This window comes from Amphiprion ocellaris, chromosome 8 (genome assembly GCF_022539595.1).
Source record: "Amphiprion ocellaris isolate individual 3 ecotype Okinawa chromosome 8, ASM2253959v1, whole genome shotgun sequence".
Classification (NCBI taxonomy): Eukaryota; Metazoa; Chordata; class Actinopteri; family Pomacentridae; genus Amphiprion; species Amphiprion ocellaris.
Window position 1 is genome coordinate 24226853 of NC_072773.1, and position 20697 is coordinate 24247549.

Below are 20697 nucleotides of genomic sequence, written 5' to 3' on the forward strand. Positions count from 1 at the left end.
TTGCAATGTCTGTAATAAACTGCCAAAATATCAGCGCAGTCACTTTGTTAGACTAGCTTTGCTGGAAGCAAATTGCCATGCCATGTAATGCCGGATTGCAATATTGTATCCTTACACTTTCAACATGCACAGGAAGCTCAGAACAGAGGTACTACATTCACTGTTAAAGGCTCCAACAATAAAATGCAAACCTCATATTGTACATGTGTGTATTTTCACAAAGATTAACCTGTAACATGTTGCACTAACCCCTGACCAGCTGTAAGATTTGTCTACTAAGTATTTCCCTGATAAAAAGTCGTTCCAATGAAAGAGGTGACAGCAAGGTATATGGATTATCGAGAGTTATCAGAAAAATGTTTCTGTAACTGATCTGATTTCTCAAAATTGAGAAATTAGATTAGTTTCTTCTTTACAGAAACAAATCTGATTTCTCGAAATCTGGGCAGATCTGACTATATCTATCTTCATGACTAGATACAACAAGTGTTAAGTGAGAATGTTTCTTATGATTTGTTTGAACCCACATTTTCAATATAGTAATATTTACAATGAGGGTACAGACAGGGTTACTTTCCTGACAGAATGACATTCACAATTGTCTGTTTTCAGACAGGCCATGAAAACACTGAATTGTTTGGGTTGGTTTTATTGTTATTTTTTTGTTTTCCTTCCTGCTTGGCTCTTGTAGATGCCAGTATTGAAGTTGGCTGCAAAGATGTTTCACGCTCTCTGACCTCTTCTGTCATAATGGCCCCTGTGTATAAAGTGCCCAGTGGTTTATGTAACTGCTAATAGGGCCATTGATTACACTGACGTGAAGACTAGAGACGGCTGGATAGCCAGTGTTGGAAAGGAAAGTTCTTTTTATGGGGAAGGTATTGTTCTAAAAGGCCCGAGCCCCAAGTCATGGTTGTCTCCTCTTTTAGACTTGAATTACCATCGGTCCATGCAGACAAAGCTCTCGCTCTTCTGCCTTTACGTAAGCTCTCACACCCCCAGACCATGCCACAGTATAACCAACTTACAATCACATGGAGGGGGACTGTGGTGTTAGGACAGTAGAACAATGTTTTGGCAGATTTTGCACTTGGATATATAATTTTAGGGAAACAAATCAAAACAACAATAACATGATGTCCCAGTTGTAATAGCTGCGACCCCTAATTCAGTTCAAGTTCTATGTTTTCCTCTCACTCTCCATATGACTATGTTCATCATACTCAATTCATTCTTTCTCCAACCCCAACCCAGTTACATCAGAACCAGTCGCTTCCTTGTCTCTTCAGGATTCTTCCAGAACTTTTTGGCTGTATACCACTAGCCTGGCTTGAGTTCAGCACTCAGCTCTGCCATCTGAATGACAATGATTATGTATTATTATTCCTCTCTCCACTGGCTGAAGAAACATCTCCAAGTAGTTCTCTACGCCTTTGTGTTTGAACTCAACAGTCAGAGCATTGTCCATTCCAAATGTACAGTATTTATGCTGTCATTCCAGAAAAAGCCTTGTGAAGCCATAGCTTTAATGTAAAACATCTGTGTTTTGTTGGTATAAAAGTGCAACACAGAGACCTTCAAAATAGTCACATTTTTTGCCAGGGTAAAGTAATTGTATAGGTAATATTACCTTAAAAATTAGGTCACGCTACCATTTAAAATTGCACTTCCATAACTGATGCTTTAGACAGGGATTTTTGTAGGAATATTGAATGACTGCTCTGGATTGGCCACATACATCACCAGTTCAGCAGGTCCACCTATCCCCTTAGCACATACGTAAAATGCAATTGTGTGAGAGAGAAAGACATGCATTGTGATGTATCATCAAATTGGATCATTGTGTTGTATGCAAGGTACATCTATCTAGAAACTATTGAATGAGATGCCACATAAGCAGCTCAGCAGAGGTTTTTTGCCTGACCTTTTTTGCACAGATATTCTGGATATTCTCACACCCTCGCTAATACAGCTTCTTGTAGTGTTAGGACCACTTAATTTACAATACATGACAGTTGTACTGCACAACTGACTTTTGCCTCTTAGCAAATTTCTTCATCCTGTTGTTCAGTAAAGAATAAAGCAAGAACACATACACAAGATAAATTTATTGCATATTTTTAGGAAATGCTACACGCATTTGTGTGATTATTATGCCCAGTCAGGCTTTGTGGTGTAGTGACTCCAAAAAGTATTTAGAGACTTAAGCCACAGTTAAAAATGTCTGAATTATGTAGCACTAGATAAAGAAATGTACGAGAAAATTGAATACATTTTGAAGAACGACGCAAGCATAATTGCTAAGCAAAGTATTCATCAAAAATAAGTTTGTTAGGCAAAGAAACAGTCGCCAGTTTAAAAGGAGGACAGAAATGTGATTGGTAAATCTTTTAGCTTGGAGAACAGCTTGACATCTGGGCGTGAAATCAACCAATTTCTGTAATAGTTCTGAAAGTTTACTCTGTGTTTCAGCCAGCAGTGTTTTCACTTCATCCACTAGAGCATCGATTAGTGGATCTTTTTTTTTTCCTGAAAAGGGATCCCATAGGTACTTTATGGGATTTAGGTCAGGACTCTGGGCAGGTCATTCTAAGAGATAGATTTTTTTCCCTTTCATCTGGTGGCTGGTAGCTTTGGATCATTACCCTGCTGCAACATTCCTGTGTACACTTCAGAGTTCATGATTCCATCAATAAATACAAGTTCACCTGTACCACAGTCAGAAAAACAGCCACAGACTTTGATGTTCCCTCCTCTGTGCTTTACCCTCAGTGCAGCTTGGTTTGAATTCTTCCCCATGTAGGTTGAATTTGGGGTCATCTGAAAATAGCAGATATCTCCAAAAGTTTCTGTGCATGTTCTTGTCTAAATTTAATCCAAGCTATCTTTCTATTTGAGCTTACAAATGGTTTCTGCCATATCACTCTGTACTGATACATGTTGATCCTATTCCTGGTGGTCTGTGAACTGAGTTGCTGTTTCTTTCCCATTTTTCTCAATTTTACATGCAGTTAAGCAGTCCAGTCTGCTTTTGGCTATAGGTCTGCCCATGTGCTTTTTTTTTCTCAGTCACAAGTGCTCTGTTTTTGAACATTTTGACAATATGTCCAACTGTTGAGGAGGGAAGATTGAGTTTCTTGCTGATCTGGTGAACAGAGTGGCCTTCTTTGCAAAAGCAAATGACAGTTGACCTTTTCTCTGAGCTGGCTACACTTTTCTTTGCCATTTTTGCAGTTACTTTCAACAAACCAGTACCAGAGTCCTTTATAGTGGATGAATAATGTCAGTTACCCCTAAGTCAGCACAGATAAGCCTAACAGAGTGACTGCTGGTGTAATTATTTTATAAACGACATTAACCACTAAGTTTGACTATAAGAACTTATCCAGTCCTTTCTATTTAGAGTAGTATGTTCATGCTTGTTCAAGTGACAACCTAATTTATTTATTTTAACAGAAAATATTTGTTTAGAGTTGTGATAAATCTTTTTTTATATGTGTTAAATGCCAGTTTATCTACCATTTTATGAAATGATCATTTTAATCTGTGATATAGGTTTACTTTAACTGTCCAAATAGTCTTGGGGCCACTCTATACGTTTCTCAGACTCCGATACACATTGCAAGGATACATCATCCTTCTGTTACTGTCTCAGTTAACATACTTCTGAAATTCATTTCTGTGTATGTAAATAACACCTAAGGAGGCCACAGCTGTTCTTTCTGTCCCCTTCTTTTGACCAGCTAATCTAACACTAATGAAGTAAAACTACCCCTGAGGCCAGCATCTCTTTTCTATTTCTTTTCGAGCATCAGTCACTTGTCAGGACATGAGCACACCCCCCTTTGATTTTGTCACTGTGGAGCTACTCTGCTATTTGAAGTATGTTATTAATGTTACCAGAGAATGTGCAAAGAAGTTCAGTCACCCTAAGAGCCTGGGTATTCATGGACAGATAGGACTTGCTGGGTATGGAGGACTAAAAGTGCCAAAATTAAATACATAAATACATCATTAAATAATTAATTAAATATGTCATTAATTAATTAAAATTGGAATTAAATATTTCATTAATTAATTAAAATTGGAATTAAATATGTCATTAATTAATTAAAATTGGAATTAAATAATTAAATGTGTTATTAAATAAATATATCATTAAATAATTAAATATGTCATTAATTAGTTAAAATTTGAATTAAATATGTCATTAATTAATTAAAATTGGAATTAAATACATAAATGTGTTATTAAATATGTCATTAATTTATTAAAATAACAATTATTTTAAGTAAAAAACATATTTCATTATTTCACGATTTAATTAATTATTTCATGGTCCTTGTGTTGCAGTGGATCATGAATTAATTTTATCTGTCAACCTCGCCCGTCAAAGTCCGTGGGCGGGACTAACGTGAATCTAGTCTAATCCACTGCTTTTGTCTGCCTTGAAACCGGAAGTAGAAGTCTTTCTAAACATGGAGGCTGTGTAGAGGGAGAGTCGCTGTGAACTTTCTAGAGAGTTGGTGAGAGATATTTTAGACCTTGCAGAGTATGTGGAAGCAGGACCTGCTGACCGCGAGCATGTAGCGTGTAAAGCAGAGGAATTTATTGAAGTTGTTGAAGTTATTTCCGCACTTTCCGACCAAGATGTTGACCGTAGAGTGACTGCAAATTTAGAGGAAGTACTCCGCCGGTTTTCTGGTACCAGGGTGCAACAGGAGCACACACAGGGACCAGGGCGTTTGGCATACCGAGGGGAGTTCTGGAACATCACGTTCTTTGTGGATTACCAGCCTGTCAAATTGCAGCGATGCTCGGAGTGTCGAGCGCTTTTCCTTTAGGACCTACTCGGCGCGGCACGGCTCCGCTCGTCTTTGTTTAGCCGCGATTCCACAAGCATCTACTCGGCACGGTACGGCTCGTCTCATCTTTGTTTGCGAGCGTTTCCATACGGACTAATTTTCAGCACCTTCTCGACTGAGGTTCCCAGCGAGCTGAGATGAGCCGATAATGTGGCGTTTACATAGTGCAGGCCCACTGATAGGGCAGGGAGTGACGACACAGAGCAACTTCAGCACGAAAACAAAATCCTGCATTAAAAAATGACTGTAAACAGCGACGGTGTGCATTGCTCTTCACGAAACTCTCTGTTCTTCATAATTTTAATGTGACAGCCAGACCTGTACCGTGGGTGAATGAAGAGGTCGAGACTTTGTCTTTGGTGGCGGACCAAAGAATACAGAGAGAGCTGGACGGAGAAAGTTTATCAGGAGGTCTCTGAGCGGATGGCCGCTCACATATACAGTAGACTGTATATAAAGAGGACAGAAGCAGTGTAGGGAGAAGCTGAAAAAGCTCAAAAGTGACTATCGGTCCACCAAGGACCACAACGGCCGGCGTGGGTCAACCAGGAGGTGTTGGAAGAGGTTTAATGGACGCTATTTACTGGCACCGCACCGGCGAGCAACAGGAGGGAGACTCAGCTGCTGCATTATTGGAGACGTTCGAGGACGGTGAGTGTTTTGTGACTTCAAGAAACTTATACATCATTTATTCCATTGGTGGCAAGCTTTTTTTAAGCAAACAAGTATTTTTAGAAAGTAACGTCGTTGTCTCCTGTAGCAGACAATAAGATAGCTAGTTAGCCATCGGCGCTAACTCCGTGCTCTGCTTGTATTTCGTGCTGCTGTTTCTAACGTTTAGCTCTCAGAAGCTAATACTTCAGTCAGCATGCCGTGTTTTTCTTGTACTTAGAGTGAGTGTTTATTTCTGTTCAAGAATCCCTTTCCACATGCGAAGCCTACTCCATCTCCGTCGCGGAGCCCCCGGCTGCCCTGTCTCCTCTCCAGCACCAGCTCGGACACCGACACGTCACAGCAACGTCTTATCACCGGTAAGACACGGTAAACAGAGAGCATGGTTGATTTTCGCATTATTATTATTACTACAGGTGTAAATGCCTGCAAGCATGATCAGAACAACGAGACCAATGACCAAGAATTGAGGCAGGTGTAAATGCAAACTGTGCAGCAGCCAGCTCAGGAACGCGTGATGAAAGCTACATGTAGCTACAGTGACACATAAACAGAACACATGCAGCTGCATTTATTTTCCATTGATTTAACAAGTAAGTCACTCTAATTAATTTACGTTCTGGTGCAGTGTAGTATTGCAACCATTCTTCTTATAGTCACTAGGTAGCTGTGAAACTGAATGAAAATATACATAAAAATGAGAAAACACAGCTCTTCTTAGCAACTCCAAAATGTGCACAGGATGAAATGAAGTTCACACCACGTCGTTTTTGTTTGTGGTGGAGCAGTTACTGCTTGTGCTTTGGTTAAAGCGAAGAGTGCCAGAAGTTTATTAAAGTATCAAAGACATGATCATGATTGAAAATGGATGGACGGGTGGCTAAACACATCACATCATAGCTGTGGAGTCCTTCCAGCTCCTGGGGACTACAATCTCTCAGGACCTCCTGAAAAAGGCTCAGCAGAGGATGTATTTCCTACGACAGCTGAGGAGACATGGCCTGCCACATGAGCTGTTGATCCAGTTCTACACTGCAGTCATCCGATCTGTCCTGTGCACCTCTGGATCAACCACACAGCAGGACAGAAACAGACTACAGCCCATAGTACAGACGGCAGAAAACATCATCAGAGACCCCACTCACCCTGGACATTTGGACTACAGTGCCCTGTACACAAAAATCACCACTACTGTGTTTATAGCAATTACCATTTTGCTAATGTGTTCATACATTCCAGTCTAGCTGTACATTTCTGTTTATATTGTGTTCTATTTTACTACTATTTCTTTTTCCTCCCTGTTCCTCTTTCTATTGTTTATTTTTTATTATTCTCTTCCATATTCCTAGGATGACACCAACAGCCGAAACCAAATTCCGTGTATATTGTGTACTTACTTGGCCATTAAAGCTGACTCTGATCACTTTTCTGTCTTTAGTCTAGGCAAGAGGAAAGGGGGCCACAGAAAATTGGACCTTCCTAGCATACTTGTGGAGATGCAGGCTGAGGAGGAGTGGAGTCATGCCCAGCATGATGAGAACATCTGATTGCTCCTCAGCGAGGCAAGAGAGAATGAAGCGGCCTTGCAGCGGGAGGAGATGGCCCAGAATACTGCCTTCAACCAGTCATTCCTGGGTGTGCTGGGGCAGCTGGGGTAGCTGGGTGGGCAGCCGGCGAGTGTGAGTGAGTCCACCTCCCATAGATTTACAAGTGCTGGTCATATAATTAGAATATCACGAAAAAGCTCGTCTTTTGGACAACTGTCAGGTCAGTAGTCTTCCCATGATTGTGTAGCCTACAGAACTAGGCTGAGAGACCATTTAAAGGCCTTTGCAGGTGTTTTGAGTTAATTAGCTGATTAGAGGTGTCTTCAATATTGAACCTTTCTACAATATTCTAATTTTCAGAGATACCAAATTTGAGATTTTTGTTAGTATTCAGGTATAATCATCAAAGTTAAGAGAAATAAACATTTGAAATATATCAGTCTCTGTGTAATGAATGAGTATAATATACAAGTTTCACTTTTTGAATGGAATTACTGAAATAATGAACAACTTTTTTCATGATATTCTAATTATATGACCAGCACCTGTAGTTGTATATAGTTTTACTTTTAGCCCTCCACTGTAGGAGAGGCCCACCACAGTTTGTACTTTGCACATTGTAAATAGTTTTGATTTTGCTGCTGACTAATAAACTATTTTGTGACTTATGTGATTGCATCATAACTTTTCATTTTGTCTGTTAAGATACTGGTAGGAAAAGAGTCAACAGTCTGAACCAAACAATTCTATATTCCCTAATAATGCATTTATGTTTAATGGGATTTAACATGTTTTAACACAGACTCCTTTATGGTTCATAATTCTGGTGACTGAATTACACCAAAGCAATACTGATTTATCAAACTGGAATTTTCTTAAAACAGCTGTTTTAATGTTTTGGCGTTTAATTTTTTATTTAATCTTGCTAACCTTCACAAACAAACAATAGCATAGACACATCTACAAAAGTTTATTGTCAGAATTGCATTAAAGAAAACAATAGCGGTCCGGGGACAGAAAAACAGAAGTATAACAAGAAGAATAACTTTGCATGACACGTAGTGCATCAGTGCATCCTGTACATCTCTGCCCTCCTCCTCTACACCTTGTGCCACTGCAGGCTCATGTGCTGCTGCTTCAGGTAAATCCCATGAAGTCTCATCAGAGAGCATCTGAAACACATACACAGCATACATATTTTAATACCTAATAGCGACAAACTGCAGCCATTACAGGACTGATACACGATAGCTAGCGAACTAGCATTAGCTTACCCTCATATGTCGTCTAGTTCATATCCTCTTGTCTTCAGCTTGATACTGCTGCATCGCCTCCCAAACTCTCCTGTGTGTCTCCTGAGTGTTTCGACTCGCCGCTCTCAGCTTTCTCCGACTCTTCTATTACTCTGAATCTGACAGAAAGCCACAGACCGAGCAGCAGGTGTACTATCGCCTCCACGTACATTGTTGCATTGCGTTTGTGTCGCACAGAAATGACGGTAAGGGACTTTCGGGCCACCGTGCTATGACGACTCAACCCACGATGAGGTGGTTCTCAATGTAATGGAAAAACAACTAAACCGAGACGAGCCGTGGCGCGCCGAGTAGATGCTAAAGGAAATGCTAAAGGAAAATTTGTCTTGCACCGCATGTATCAACATTTGGGAAAGAGGACCGAGTCTTTAGCAGTTGCTAATAAAGTTTTGTTTTATTGAGTATCCAAACCAACGTAGAGGTGAATAGCGCCACCCAGTGTATCGGAATGTGTTCACAAGCTCTGCGTCAATCCATTATCTGGAATCGATTTGCCTTGACTTGATGTGCAGGGTAACCAATCAGGTGTTAGGATCCGCCCACCGACTTTGACGGGCGAGGTTGACAGATAAAATAAATTCATGATCCACTGCAACACAAGGACCATGAAATAATTAATTAAATAGTGAAATAATGAAATATGTTTTTTACTTAAAATGAATTGGTATTTTAATGAATTAATGACATATTTAATAACACATTTATGTATTTAATTCCAATTTTAATTAATTAATGACATATTTAATTCCAATTTTAATTAATTAATGACATATTTAATTATTTAATGATATATTTATTTAATAACACATTTAAGTATTTAATTCCAATTTTAATTAATTAATGAAATATTTAATTCCAATTTTAATTAATTAATGAAATATTTAATTCCAATTTTAATTAATTAATGACATATTTAATTAATTATTTAATGATGTATTTATTTATTTAATTTTGGCACTTTTAGTCCTCCATAGCTGGGGGCCATATTACCTCCACAGGAGACTTTAACCTCAGGGTAGATAGACACTGAGAGCAGGGCGGAGAATGTATGTAACTCATTCATGTCTGAAAGAAACCTGTTAGTCAGAAGGTCCAGTGTCGGATTCCACTAAGTGATTAGAGATAGACACTTTAGTCTCTTGTAAGAAGATTTGTTTCACTTTATTGATATGCAGCTTTAGAATAACTGCCTGTTGCACTGTACGGACCGGGCTCAGACTCAGAACCACAGATGCTGCCATGTGTCCCTTTCATTCAGTACTGGGGTCAAACCTACATGTCACACTTCCATTTGAGCAAGTGAGGTTTGTTCTTATATAAGCAGCCTTTTCCCTAAATCCTACCCTCTTTCGCCGGGTCCCCTAATACCTCCCGCTCTCTCATTAAAGCCTGTATTCATGCCCTCTTCTCCTCCTCCCTCTTGTCGGCTTCTGCACAGAGGTCTTTAGTAGCCCTTGTCCTCCCTTACCCCCTACACCCCCTACCTGCTTTGCCTTTTCTCTCTAATTGGTTTGTACATTTTTGGAAGTAATGGCTCGAAAACACAAGCTGATAAATTTGTTAGAGCATTTTAATGTAAATTTGTGTTTTTAGAGGCCTGAAGTTGAGATTGTAATTTTCACTGGATTATGGTTTAAGTCAGTAGCTTTAATTCCACCTGACAACTTACTAACAAACACAACTTTGTGTGTTAAAAAATGTCATGACCCTGCTGTTATGAATATTAGCATTGTAGTTCTGTTTTGTCACTGAGCACATAATGCAGTGTCACAGTTATAGACCACAGTCAAGTGTGCGCACATATGCACAGTTTTGAATAGCAGCTTTGTATACATCATATGACTGCTTAATCTGCGTAATCGGGGCCTTTTCCTGCTTTTTTTCCTCCACCTTAGTCTAAAAGCATCTACTCCTTTGCATCTGTGCATTTCTATTATACAACCTCTGTAAACCAAACAAACAAACAAAAAATTCTACTTTAAGCCCACTTTAGCTTGTTCCGTGTGTTATTGTCAGCAGAGACATTTGGTCTAGCCCTGTTTGTTAGTGCACACAGGCAGAGGACGGTGATTCATTACAGAATGATCACTCAGGAAATTGATTGACTGCGACAATCAAACTGTGATAATTAAAAAGAGGGAGTGGAAGATTCTTCTCCCTTTCCTTCTGCCTGAGCTACCCACTGCTTTGGCGCTGAACTGGCCTAGAAACTCCTACAGAAGAAAAGCCCCCCTCACTCCCTCCCGTCATGAAGCTTTTTCACAGCCCCTCTCTCTTTTGCTCCCTCTCTCGCTCTGTCTCCCTCTCAGTGACAGCTCCTGGTGGGCTCTCTTTTTCCTGTCTGCTCCCTTGCTCCCCTCACATCCGTCCTAGGGGTCTCTGCCTCTGTTTTCTCCCTCTGAGGATTTTATGCCCGATGGACTCTTTGAACACTTAACTTCACAGTAAACTCTTTCTTCTTTAACTTCTGCCTACATCACGACTTGGCGAAGCTTCCTGCGTTTAGCTGCCTCTGCTCTGTCACCATCAAAACCTACATCAGACAGGTTCTTTGCTCCAGAGGCGCCTTTCTTCGTCCACTACTGCATGCCGTCGGTGGGAGTCGCGCTTGTCGAAGCATATATATGTGGGTTCCATAGGTTCTCTGAGTCTGCGGAGTGTGTTTGCACTGAAGCGTGATTATGGGCTTTGAGGAGCCACTGCTCTGTAAACCAGCAGCACAACACTTTGTAGACTCTGTGGTTATCAGTAGTCATGGTTCACTGCTGGAGTTCCTGAACACTCCGTGGATTCTGGATATTCAGTCAAGCCAACAGTAATTTCTAAGAGTCTCCGCTTCCTTGTTTAGTGAGGTCTTTGTCGCATGGACTTGGAGTTAAGTGGACATTGTTTGGGAGAAGTGTCTTGAGGGATGAGTCCTCTGCCAGGCCCGTTCTTCTCGCCTTTCCCCTTACTGAGGTTGTCTCCCAAGAGAGATACAAACAGATAAACAGACACTACAAAATTCCAGTCCAAGCTGAACACATGCGTCTCTCCGCCATGGAGGTCATCCTTAACCTGGTAACTGCTGACACCTCTCCACTTCCTAGCCCCGCCACAGTGAGTCTTCACCTGTATATACCTGTGTGTGCATGTTTTCTTCTCCATTATTTATGTTTCAGACAATTTGACTTCTTTTATTCACTTTTTTAAGAATAATGTATTCAAGATAATCCTGAATCCAGTATATATATATATATATATATATATATATATATATATACATATATATACACACATCAGTATGATGCTTAAATGTCTACTCACTCAGTAAATAGGTGTTACATTTACTGGAACTAAATATGTAGCTGTGTTGAAGCATTATAAGGTGTTTCAGGGTGTTCTTGGTCTGATAAGGATTTTTCTTGAAACTCCTGCTGTGATGGTAGCACCCTGGAAGAGGGTCTGTTGTTGTTTTTTTCTCTTTTTATCAGACCTGCACTCTTAGTTGCCGATATGTTTTGTTTTTGGGTTTTTTTGCACATGAACATGAAGGGCCTTTCTTACTCTCTCTGTGTTCCTTAGGGAATGCGCTGGCAGGCATTGACTGTGTGTGTGTGTGTGTGTGTGTGTGTGTGTGTGTGTGTGTGTGTGTGTGTGTGTGTGTGTGTGTGTGTGTGTGTGTGTGTGTGTGTGTGTGTGTGTGTGTGTGTGTGTGTGTGTGTGTTATTTATGCGTGATTTTTAGTGCAACTTGTGTTGTGTGGTAATTCCCAAGTGCATGTGTTGACTAAACTGCCCCTTGTCCAGCATCACATGGAGTTATGTAATTTGCCTTATCTGGTGAATGGGGTGCATTGTTGCCACACTGGATCCCCTTAAAGGAAACAAAAAGCCGATTTTCATTATAAACATCGCTTTCGTGTCAATTTCAAAACCACTTAATTTGAATTGACTTTGTTGGGTCTGAAACCATGATAAATGACATGGGGTAGTAGAAAATGGGTTTGTGGTTTGATATGGCACAGACTTGTCACATCCACTAATGATTTAAATAACCAAATAATGATAAACAAATAAGTGCAGCTACACACTCTGTGTACTCACATACACTTCACTGCATGCCAACATCACACATCCTTTACCATCCCAACCACACCCTGTCAAGCACAAACTGATAAACTGCAATCTGTAATAATAAATCATGTCTGGATCACTCACTGCTGTCATAGTGTTGCCATGACAACTATGTCCACTTTCGGATCCCTACATGGCAGGGTTAAAGATCAAATCAGCTAATCAGGAGTGTGAAGTTCAGTCAGACACAGATGATTGGCTTTGATGTAGAGTGAGTAATAAAATCAGAGAGGTATAGGTGATATAAATAGAAAGGAGGCTGCTGTAATATGCAAAATGACTGCTTAGAGATGGATGGCACAGCTTCAACCATACACCTAAAAACGCAGTTTCTTATGGCTGCAATGTATAAAAATTCCTGTACCTCATGGATATTGGACAAGCCTCCAACCGTTAAAAATCGCTGATATGCTTTGACATATAAGCGCAGCACTTTCTCCATATTTCAGAGGATGCTGTAATAGGAGAGGTGTGGAGCAGAACAGATTTCTCAGAAAGAAACCTGTAGTTACTGTATCCTCCAAGTATCACTCTTTCATCTTGGCTCGTGAAACCGCTGCTTCACAAGAAACACAAGCTGACATCACAGGAAGCTTACTATGCCTCAGCAGGAATGCGAGGCACAACAACCAACAAGGTACTGTACTTTTGCACTCAGACATGCAAACTAAAAAAAACTTGACCTTGACAGCAGAACATAGAAATAGATAACTTTGGTGTTTCAGTTCAAAATGTTTATGTTCAAAACAATCACCGCATAGGTCAGCGCTGCGGTTTATGGTTGCCATGTTTATGCTAAATACTGTTTAAGAACATTATATAAGCTATAATTCTAAGACACAACAAATGTTACGATCATTTTTGTTTCAATCTGAAACGTGTTGTTAAAATGCAACATCTTTAACAACAAGCTACGGGGAAGGGTGGAGGTTGGGTTCACATTCCACCTGCTCTGACCTGGTCAGAGTGTAGATAGCATCAGTGTGTGACAAGAACCTTAGTCTCTGTCTGTTTTCACTTCTTGTCCATCAGGACATCTCTCCTGAGCCGTCTGACCAAAACAACAAACGTATTAAACAGGACTTAGAGGAGAAGAAAGCAGAAGATGGTACATCTGAAGTTATTTAATGTATTTTGAGCCTGCAAAATAGGAAAAGGTTTTGACAGCATGAGTCCATTTTTTCTGTACTGTGACCTACATTGAACAGCCAGGAATTTGGGGCATGTGTGACTGAGAGAGATTGAGATGGGCCAGGACAAGATGTTCTATGTATCTAATTATGTGTGATGCATATCTAACAACATTAGCGTGGTAATGCCTTCTAAATGCGCGCTTGTGTGAGATGTATTTCGAAATTCTGTGTTTAGGTTTAGCTGGGTTTTTCCCAGGCATCTGGTCGATCCAAGGTAAGTCAGAATTACCCTTTCATGGCTCTAACCAGCTTTACTTGGATCAGAAGCCGTTACACAAATAGGCTCACTAGCAGACAGACCCAGTTTGAGACAGTTTGAAAGATAAAAGTCTCCTGTGTTAAAGCAGCTGTAGGGCAGAGGACAGGTCCATGCAGACCTTTGTCTTTCCATCTTACTGATAAAGTCTAATCAGGGTTGGGATCAGATAGCCCCCTACCCAATTACAAACACTCGCCTCATTAGGCTGCAGACTCCAATGATGCAGTTCCTGTCACTTCTTGCCTCAATGGCTCAGCACATCAACATGTTTGGCTATGTTAACCCAGGGAAATTAGTCTAATCCTTCAGCTCACAATCTTTAATTACATGCATGATTAGTCACAGAAAAACTCGACCATTTAGAGATGACACTGATCGTGCAGATGACGCCAGTTTGTTCGGTAACTCTTCATCTGTTTCAGAAAGCTGGGGGTGAAGCATTGCTTTGCTATGTCCGGTAATGTACCAGTGTCATGACTCAGTTTACTGTGTAGTGACCAGTCATGGAGAATATATGAATTGTATGTAGAGCTGTAAAAGTCAGGGTTCACCCTTGGAAACCACCTGACTAACCAGCTGTTGGTGGTGCCTTCGCTTATGCAACTGGAGATTTCTGTTGATGGTGCATTTGTTGATCAATGACAGGACACTGATTTGGTGCCAGTCTGTACAGGTCACTAGTCCTTCTTATCAGAGTATCTAAAACCTCTATCTGTTCTGTGTGACACGGTATTCCAGTTCAAAGAGTGCAGCTAACTTGTCCTTTGCTCTCTTTATCTTTCGTAATTGGGCACGTATTTGATTATGCAGATAATTACGTCATCTGTAAGACAAGAGAAAACTGGATAAGATTTACATCTGCTTCATTGAGTTCTCAGATAAATAAATCAGGTACTTCATTCATACAAGCCCTCATAAAGCTATTAATATTGCTTTGTTTATAGCTGAGAGCAGACCAGATGCTGCTCTGAAACGTCACCTCCAAGCCATCTCTGTGCTTGCCTGGTGGGCTATTCTTATTCTCTGATTCATTTGACTGCCTTGGCTGCCCGTCAAGAGGCTTTAATAATGATTAGGCTTACTGTACAAAACATATCTTGGGTAAATTGGCTCATGGATGTGTGTGTCTATCTCTATTTAATGCTGGCAGTAATCAACCCGAAGCAAAAACCCCTTGATTTTTAATACAAATCACCTTAAAAGGTTGAAATGAATTGCTTCCCGGTGGTTTTAGCCAGCTGGCTACTCAAAGGAATGTGTGCTGGGTTGATTGTGTCTGTGTGTGCGTGTGCGTGTGTATAATGGGATGTTCAACTGGTTTTACTTGCCCTCAAGTACTCTTCTGTACTGGCTGGCAGAGCGGCAGACAGAGAGACTGGGAGTTGATACAGTCTCACATTGCAGCACAGACTCCCAGTCTGCCCTGCAGCCTCACGATTGCAGAATTTCACTTTAAATGATAGCTAATATTTGTTACCCATTTTTGTAATTGTTTAACATATTCTTTATAATATATTGTAAATATGCTGTAAAAAACCAACAACTCAGTCTTTGTCATCTTTGCAGTGAAAGACTGATACTGATGAATGTGTGTCTGGATTGTTTGTTTTAGTCAGGCTGTGTGGTTTAATGCTGCTCACTCATTTGTTTGTAGATAAGATTAATTATTAATGATTCTCTGTGATGACAGCCTGTTATCCATGAGGGATTGAGATCCTTCACCTGAAAGTGAAAGTTACTGCAATAGAAAGAAAAACACTCCGTTACAAGGAAATGTCCTGCATTCCTGTCATCCCTCAAGTACAAGTGTGTAATATTATCAACAACATGCACTTAAAATATCAAAAGTAAGTAAAAGTATTCAGTAAATTAGCTCTAGTGAGTAGTGCACGTTTGTACTGAAGTAGAATTTGTCTTCAGGAGTATGTTGCATTAGAGCTAATTTGAACCATTTTGTTCAAGGGATCACACATTTTGTTTGTAAAATCTGAAAAGTAAATACTCGCTGTAGTTGTCAAATAAGTATAGTACAGTACATTTTCCTCTAAACTTTAATTGACTAGAAGCATAATATAACATGAACTGGAAATACTGTGAGAACCTCAGATTCATACTTAAGTACAATAATTGAGTAAATATAAGCTATTTACCTACAAGTATGCCATGCTTTAAGTGTATTGAAAGGTACTGAGAACCGGGTTGAATTCCGTAACGCTTAACCGTTTTTTTTTCATTATTATGATATATGACATTATAATTATAACAAAGTCAAATGTATTTATAGAGCACATTTGAAACAACAGGAGTTCAGCTGAAATGCCTGCAGTTAAAATAACAGGGCATAAATACCAACAGAGAAATGTGAGCAAACTTAAGAAGATGGTACGAAAAATAAAAAACATACCATCCAATAAGAGGTAAAGTCAGGGTGTCAGTTCTGTTGTACTGCACAGAAGACATTTTTGAGTTTTCTCTACTTCTAGCCACAGTTGTGCTGCTTCCATAGAAGAGCAGGGCTTTATACTGCAGTTAAAATTAAGCATACAGTGAGTAAAAATGTGACGGGAGCAAAAAAAAAAAAAAAAACAGCCCAAAAACAACATTGTTACTGTAGCCTGATCATTTCTGCCATAAATGGTTGGGGGAAAAATGTAGTTGTCTGTTAATTTATTCTGTAGTTGTTCTTCATACGGTGAAGGGATTGTGCGTGCGTGTGTGTGTGTGTGTGTGTGTGCGTGCGCGCGCGCGCGCGCGCGCGCGGATGAGTGACTGCAGCGTGCCGCGAGGCTGACAGGATGATGTCATGCCTCAGCTGTGAGGGTGAGGGAAGGAGGGAGGGGGGAGAAAAGGGGAGGAGCTTCCCACAGTTGACGGAGTTTCAGGTGCGCTTCAACTTTCACAACAACCGGAGTGAGTTGAAGAGACGGGAGTGTCCGGCGCAACTCCAAGGAATCGGCGCGGAGCTTTTATATATTTATTTATTTTGCAAACTTTAACTGAAAGTGTCTGGGCAGATGAAAATACTCAGCTCGCGTTCTCTGTGGGGGAAAAATGCACTGGGAACAGTTTCTCCGTTTGACGAATGGGAAGGTGAGCGCACGGGTTTTACGCACGTCTTAGTTGCTTTTGTGGCAGGAGATGAGTTACTAAGGAGAGATTTTTTGGGAGATCCTGTACTTTTATGCATTGGGGATACAGGCACGTTTCATTAGGAGTTTTAGTTTCTCCCGGATGCGTTGTGGTTTGTTTTGTTGACTGTAGTGTCTGTCATCAATTAGTCATCCGGCTCAGAATGCAGGTGAGTCTAAGGTGCTTTTGTTTTTACCTCTTATGGTGTTGCAGTGGTGTGATTGGTGAATAGCCAGCCACACTCTCTCCTTAGTCCTCTGGTGTTCTTCGTTTTTTGGGGCTGAACTCTGATCCCCGTGATTTCAGGTTCAGCTGCTTATTTTTTGTCCATGCTAAAAGATGAGAAGAATATTCTCTTCACAATCCCCCCCTAAAGCATGCTAGTGTTCAGTGTGTTCTTCCCCTGAGATGTGTGAGGAAATGAATCACTTCGGCTCATCAGAGTCTCAGGTTGAGTTTATCTGGTTTCAGAAAAATGCAATAAAACCCCAATTCAGATGGTGTCTTGGCTTTTGATGCAGAAAATCTGGTCAGTATCTTTAGAAACAAAACAGACAAATATTCTTAATCTTTGAAACTGTTATAAACCAAATCTAATATCCTGCTGGTCTTGTCCTACATTGTCACTCCGTGAACAAAAAAAAAAGCAGAGATCTGGCTGATACTCTTATGAGCAAAGAAAAATAGGTTTGGAGACAGCTTTAGATTCACACCTCGATGTATTTAGATTTGTGTGAATGTGCTGAAAATTATGAAAGTTGGGTTTTTTTTATTCCACTTTTGTTTCTTTGCAAATCCCTGAATGAAAAATGAATACTTTGTGTCTTCCTCTTCAGAGAAACTGACCGTGAGTAGTCTATTCAGCTGACTCAATTTGACTTCTTTCCAAACAACAGACTACAGAAATGCAGAAGCCTCTATTGTTAACATGTCAGCAAAATGACGAACAATCTCACAATATGCAACTCACACTTTTTCTTCCCTGTCTTCCTCCTGGGTTTTGTCCTCTTAAATCCCTCATTTCCTCCTCTTACCCTTTACCCACTTCAATCTTCCTCTCTTCATTTTCCATCTCCTCGCCACAGATTGACCGGCTGGAGGTGAGCGGGCTGGGACAAACACCCCTGGCTGTTTCATGTGGGGCAGACAGTTCATTTCCAGGGGGTGAGGATGGCACGCCAGACCCTCAGCGCACCAAGCAGGCTATCGCTCAGCTGCAGCAGAAAATCCTCAAGCTCACTGAGCAGATTAAGATCGAACAGACAGCCAGGGATGACAACGTTGCAGAATACCTCAAACTGGCCAATAATGCCGACAAGCAGCAAAGCACACGCATTAAACAGGTAAGCGTGTCTTGTCTGTTTGCCTCCGCCATCCTTTGTCTCTCCCCTTTACCCTCACCCCAACTGGTCGAGGCAGATGGCCGCCCTCCTTGAGCCTGGATCTGCTGGATGTTTCTTCCTGTTAAAAAGGAGATGTTATTTCCCACAATCACCAAAGTGCTTGCTCAGAGGAATGTTAAACTTATTGGGTTTCTCTTTATAATATAATATTGCAGGGTCTGACCTTACTATGTAAAGTGCCCTGTGAGGATTTTTGATGTAAAATTGTACTATATAAAAAGAAACTGAATTAAAATGATGATTTTGTAGTCTCTGTGTATGTATTTTTAGTTACAATTGAAATCCAGGCAGCTAATTGGCTTGGGTTGTTAAACAGGCCAGTTAAACCTGTTTGATCAGTTTGTTTGTCCCTAGAGGTAAGGAGGAAGCTTACTCAATATATTGAAGTAGAACTGCTAATTGCAGTGTAATATGCATTGCATTTGCTAATTAAAACCTGTTCTATGGCTGTCAGGTTTTTGAGAAAAAGAACCAGAAGTCGGCGCAGACTATCCAGCAGCTGCAGAGGAAGCTGGAGCACTACCATCGGAAGCTGCGGGAAGTGGAACACAACGGTATTCCACGCCAGCCGAAGGATGTTCTGCGTGACATGCAGCAGGGCCTGAAGGATGTCGGGGCTAAAGTCACAGGCTTCAGTGAAGGTGTGGTGGACAGCGTCAAGGGAGGCCTCTCCAGCTTCTCACAGGCCACCCACTCTGCTGCGGGCGCTGTCGTCTCCAAACCGCGAGAGATTGCCTCGCTCATTCGCAACAAATTCGGCAGCGCTGACAACATCCCCTCGCTCAAAGACTCTCTGGACGACCCCTCGGTGGAAGAAGGTGTGACTGTTGCTGGCGGACGTTCTCTGGGCAGTGCTGGACATCACCTCCAATCCAGTCCCAAGTATGGTAGTGAGGATGACTGCTCTAGTGCTACATCAGGCTCTGCAGGGGCCAACAGCACCACAGGGGCCCCTGGTGGTCCTCCCAGTTCCAAGGGCAACACACTGGAGAGGAGCCAGAGCTCCAGCCTGGACATGCTGCTGCAGGAAGTGCAGGAGTTGAGGGAGGGCCAGGCAAGGCTAGAAGAGAGCCTGGACGGCTTGAAGACCCACTATCAGAGAGACTACACAGTCGTTATGCAAGCACTGCAGGAGGAACGCTTCAGGTATGGAGAAGAGAGAACATACGAGAATGTGTGTATCATGCATTCCTGAAGCGCTTCAAGTGAACACAAGAAATCCCCTAAAAATTTTAACACTGTGTTATCAGGAGGATCTCGTGTATTTGGAAAGATACTTGTAAGCACAGTTGATTATTGTGCCATGGAGTGATGTGTCATGATGGGCAACATTCATCCTGCTTGTGCTATAGAGAGCACTCTTATCAAAGCTAGCACACAGTAGATAAAAACAAAACCTTGACCTGCAGTTCATCTATACTTACATATAGAACTTACATTAAGGGCCTCTCATTCTCAAAGCATGTTGCCACTGCCACAAGTATTCTGAAGATTTATGTTCTTGTTACTTTTTTTTTACTGTTGCTTTGAAAAGAATTTATGTTTGGTTGTTGTGAGGCAGCATTCTGTAGTTGAACTGGGAGTTCTGCAAAAGTAGCAGACACACCTGTACAGTTCTCAAGTGTCCTCTATGTACTAAGATGATCAGTGTTATTTCAGCGCTTGTTCAAGCTCTGTATATACTCAGGCCATAAAACACACACTCACAGAATGTTCTGACAAGAGGGCACAAAGATTAAGGAGAAGCACAATCAGCTGCTTACATAGTAGAGGAAACATGAACATTTTTCTTCCTAAAATGTTCAAGTCCAGAGCAATCTGTGTTTGTCCTGTGGGACCAAAATAATTGCCAACAGTGAAGAATGACCACTAAGTAGCTTTTTTAAGTCTGCCCAAGGGGGACTAATAAGCCAATCTCATGTTTCTAAATGGCTCCTCATAACTGATTCCATCTTTAGCATAACCAGTGAGCCTGCAAGTAAGGATTATTTTCATTTTGATGAATGTAAAACTGAAGCAATCAGCCAATCATCAGGAAATTATCAGGAACAATTTAGCTAATTGAATAACAGTTTCAGTAATTTTCTTTGGTTTTCTTAGTCGTTAATAATGCTAAACTGAAAATCTTTGGATCAGAAACATTTAAAATGAAATTATTTAATTATTAATTTTTTCTGATATAAAACAATTCAGATGACCTT

General features: G+C 40.8%; 1 protein-coding gene and 1 long non-coding RNA gene across 10 annotated transcripts in view; one reads left to right on the plus strand and one right to left on the minus strand.

The window, feature by feature from the left end:
* The window catches only part of tmcc1a (transmembrane and coiled-coil domain family 1a), a 50820-nt gene that overhangs the window by 24719 nt on the left and 5404 nt on the right, over positions 1-20697 (plus strand). For 6 of the 9 annotated variants that reach the window (XM_023273135.3, XM_055012876.1, XM_055012877.1 and 3 more), the window contains 2 exons: positions 18179-18436; positions 18951-19642. In XM_023273135.3, the coding sequence (XP_023128903.1) occupies positions 18179-18436; positions 18951-19642 (950 nt within the window). Of the gene's footprint in view, positions 1-10719; positions 11497-12799; positions 13150-16862; positions 17055-18178; positions 18437-18950; positions 19643-20697 lie in introns of those variants that run through there. The other 3 variants (XM_055012879.1, XM_055012882.1, XM_055012880.1) reach the window with 3 other exon arrangements.
* LOC129349508 (uncharacterized) lies at positions 8040-9365 on the minus strand. Its single transcript, XR_008602541.1, has 2 exons — positions 8359-9365; positions 8040-8256 (listed from the first exon to the last, which is right to left on the minus strand). It is a non-coding gene; the product is annotated as an uncharacterized LOC129349508 (long non-coding RNA).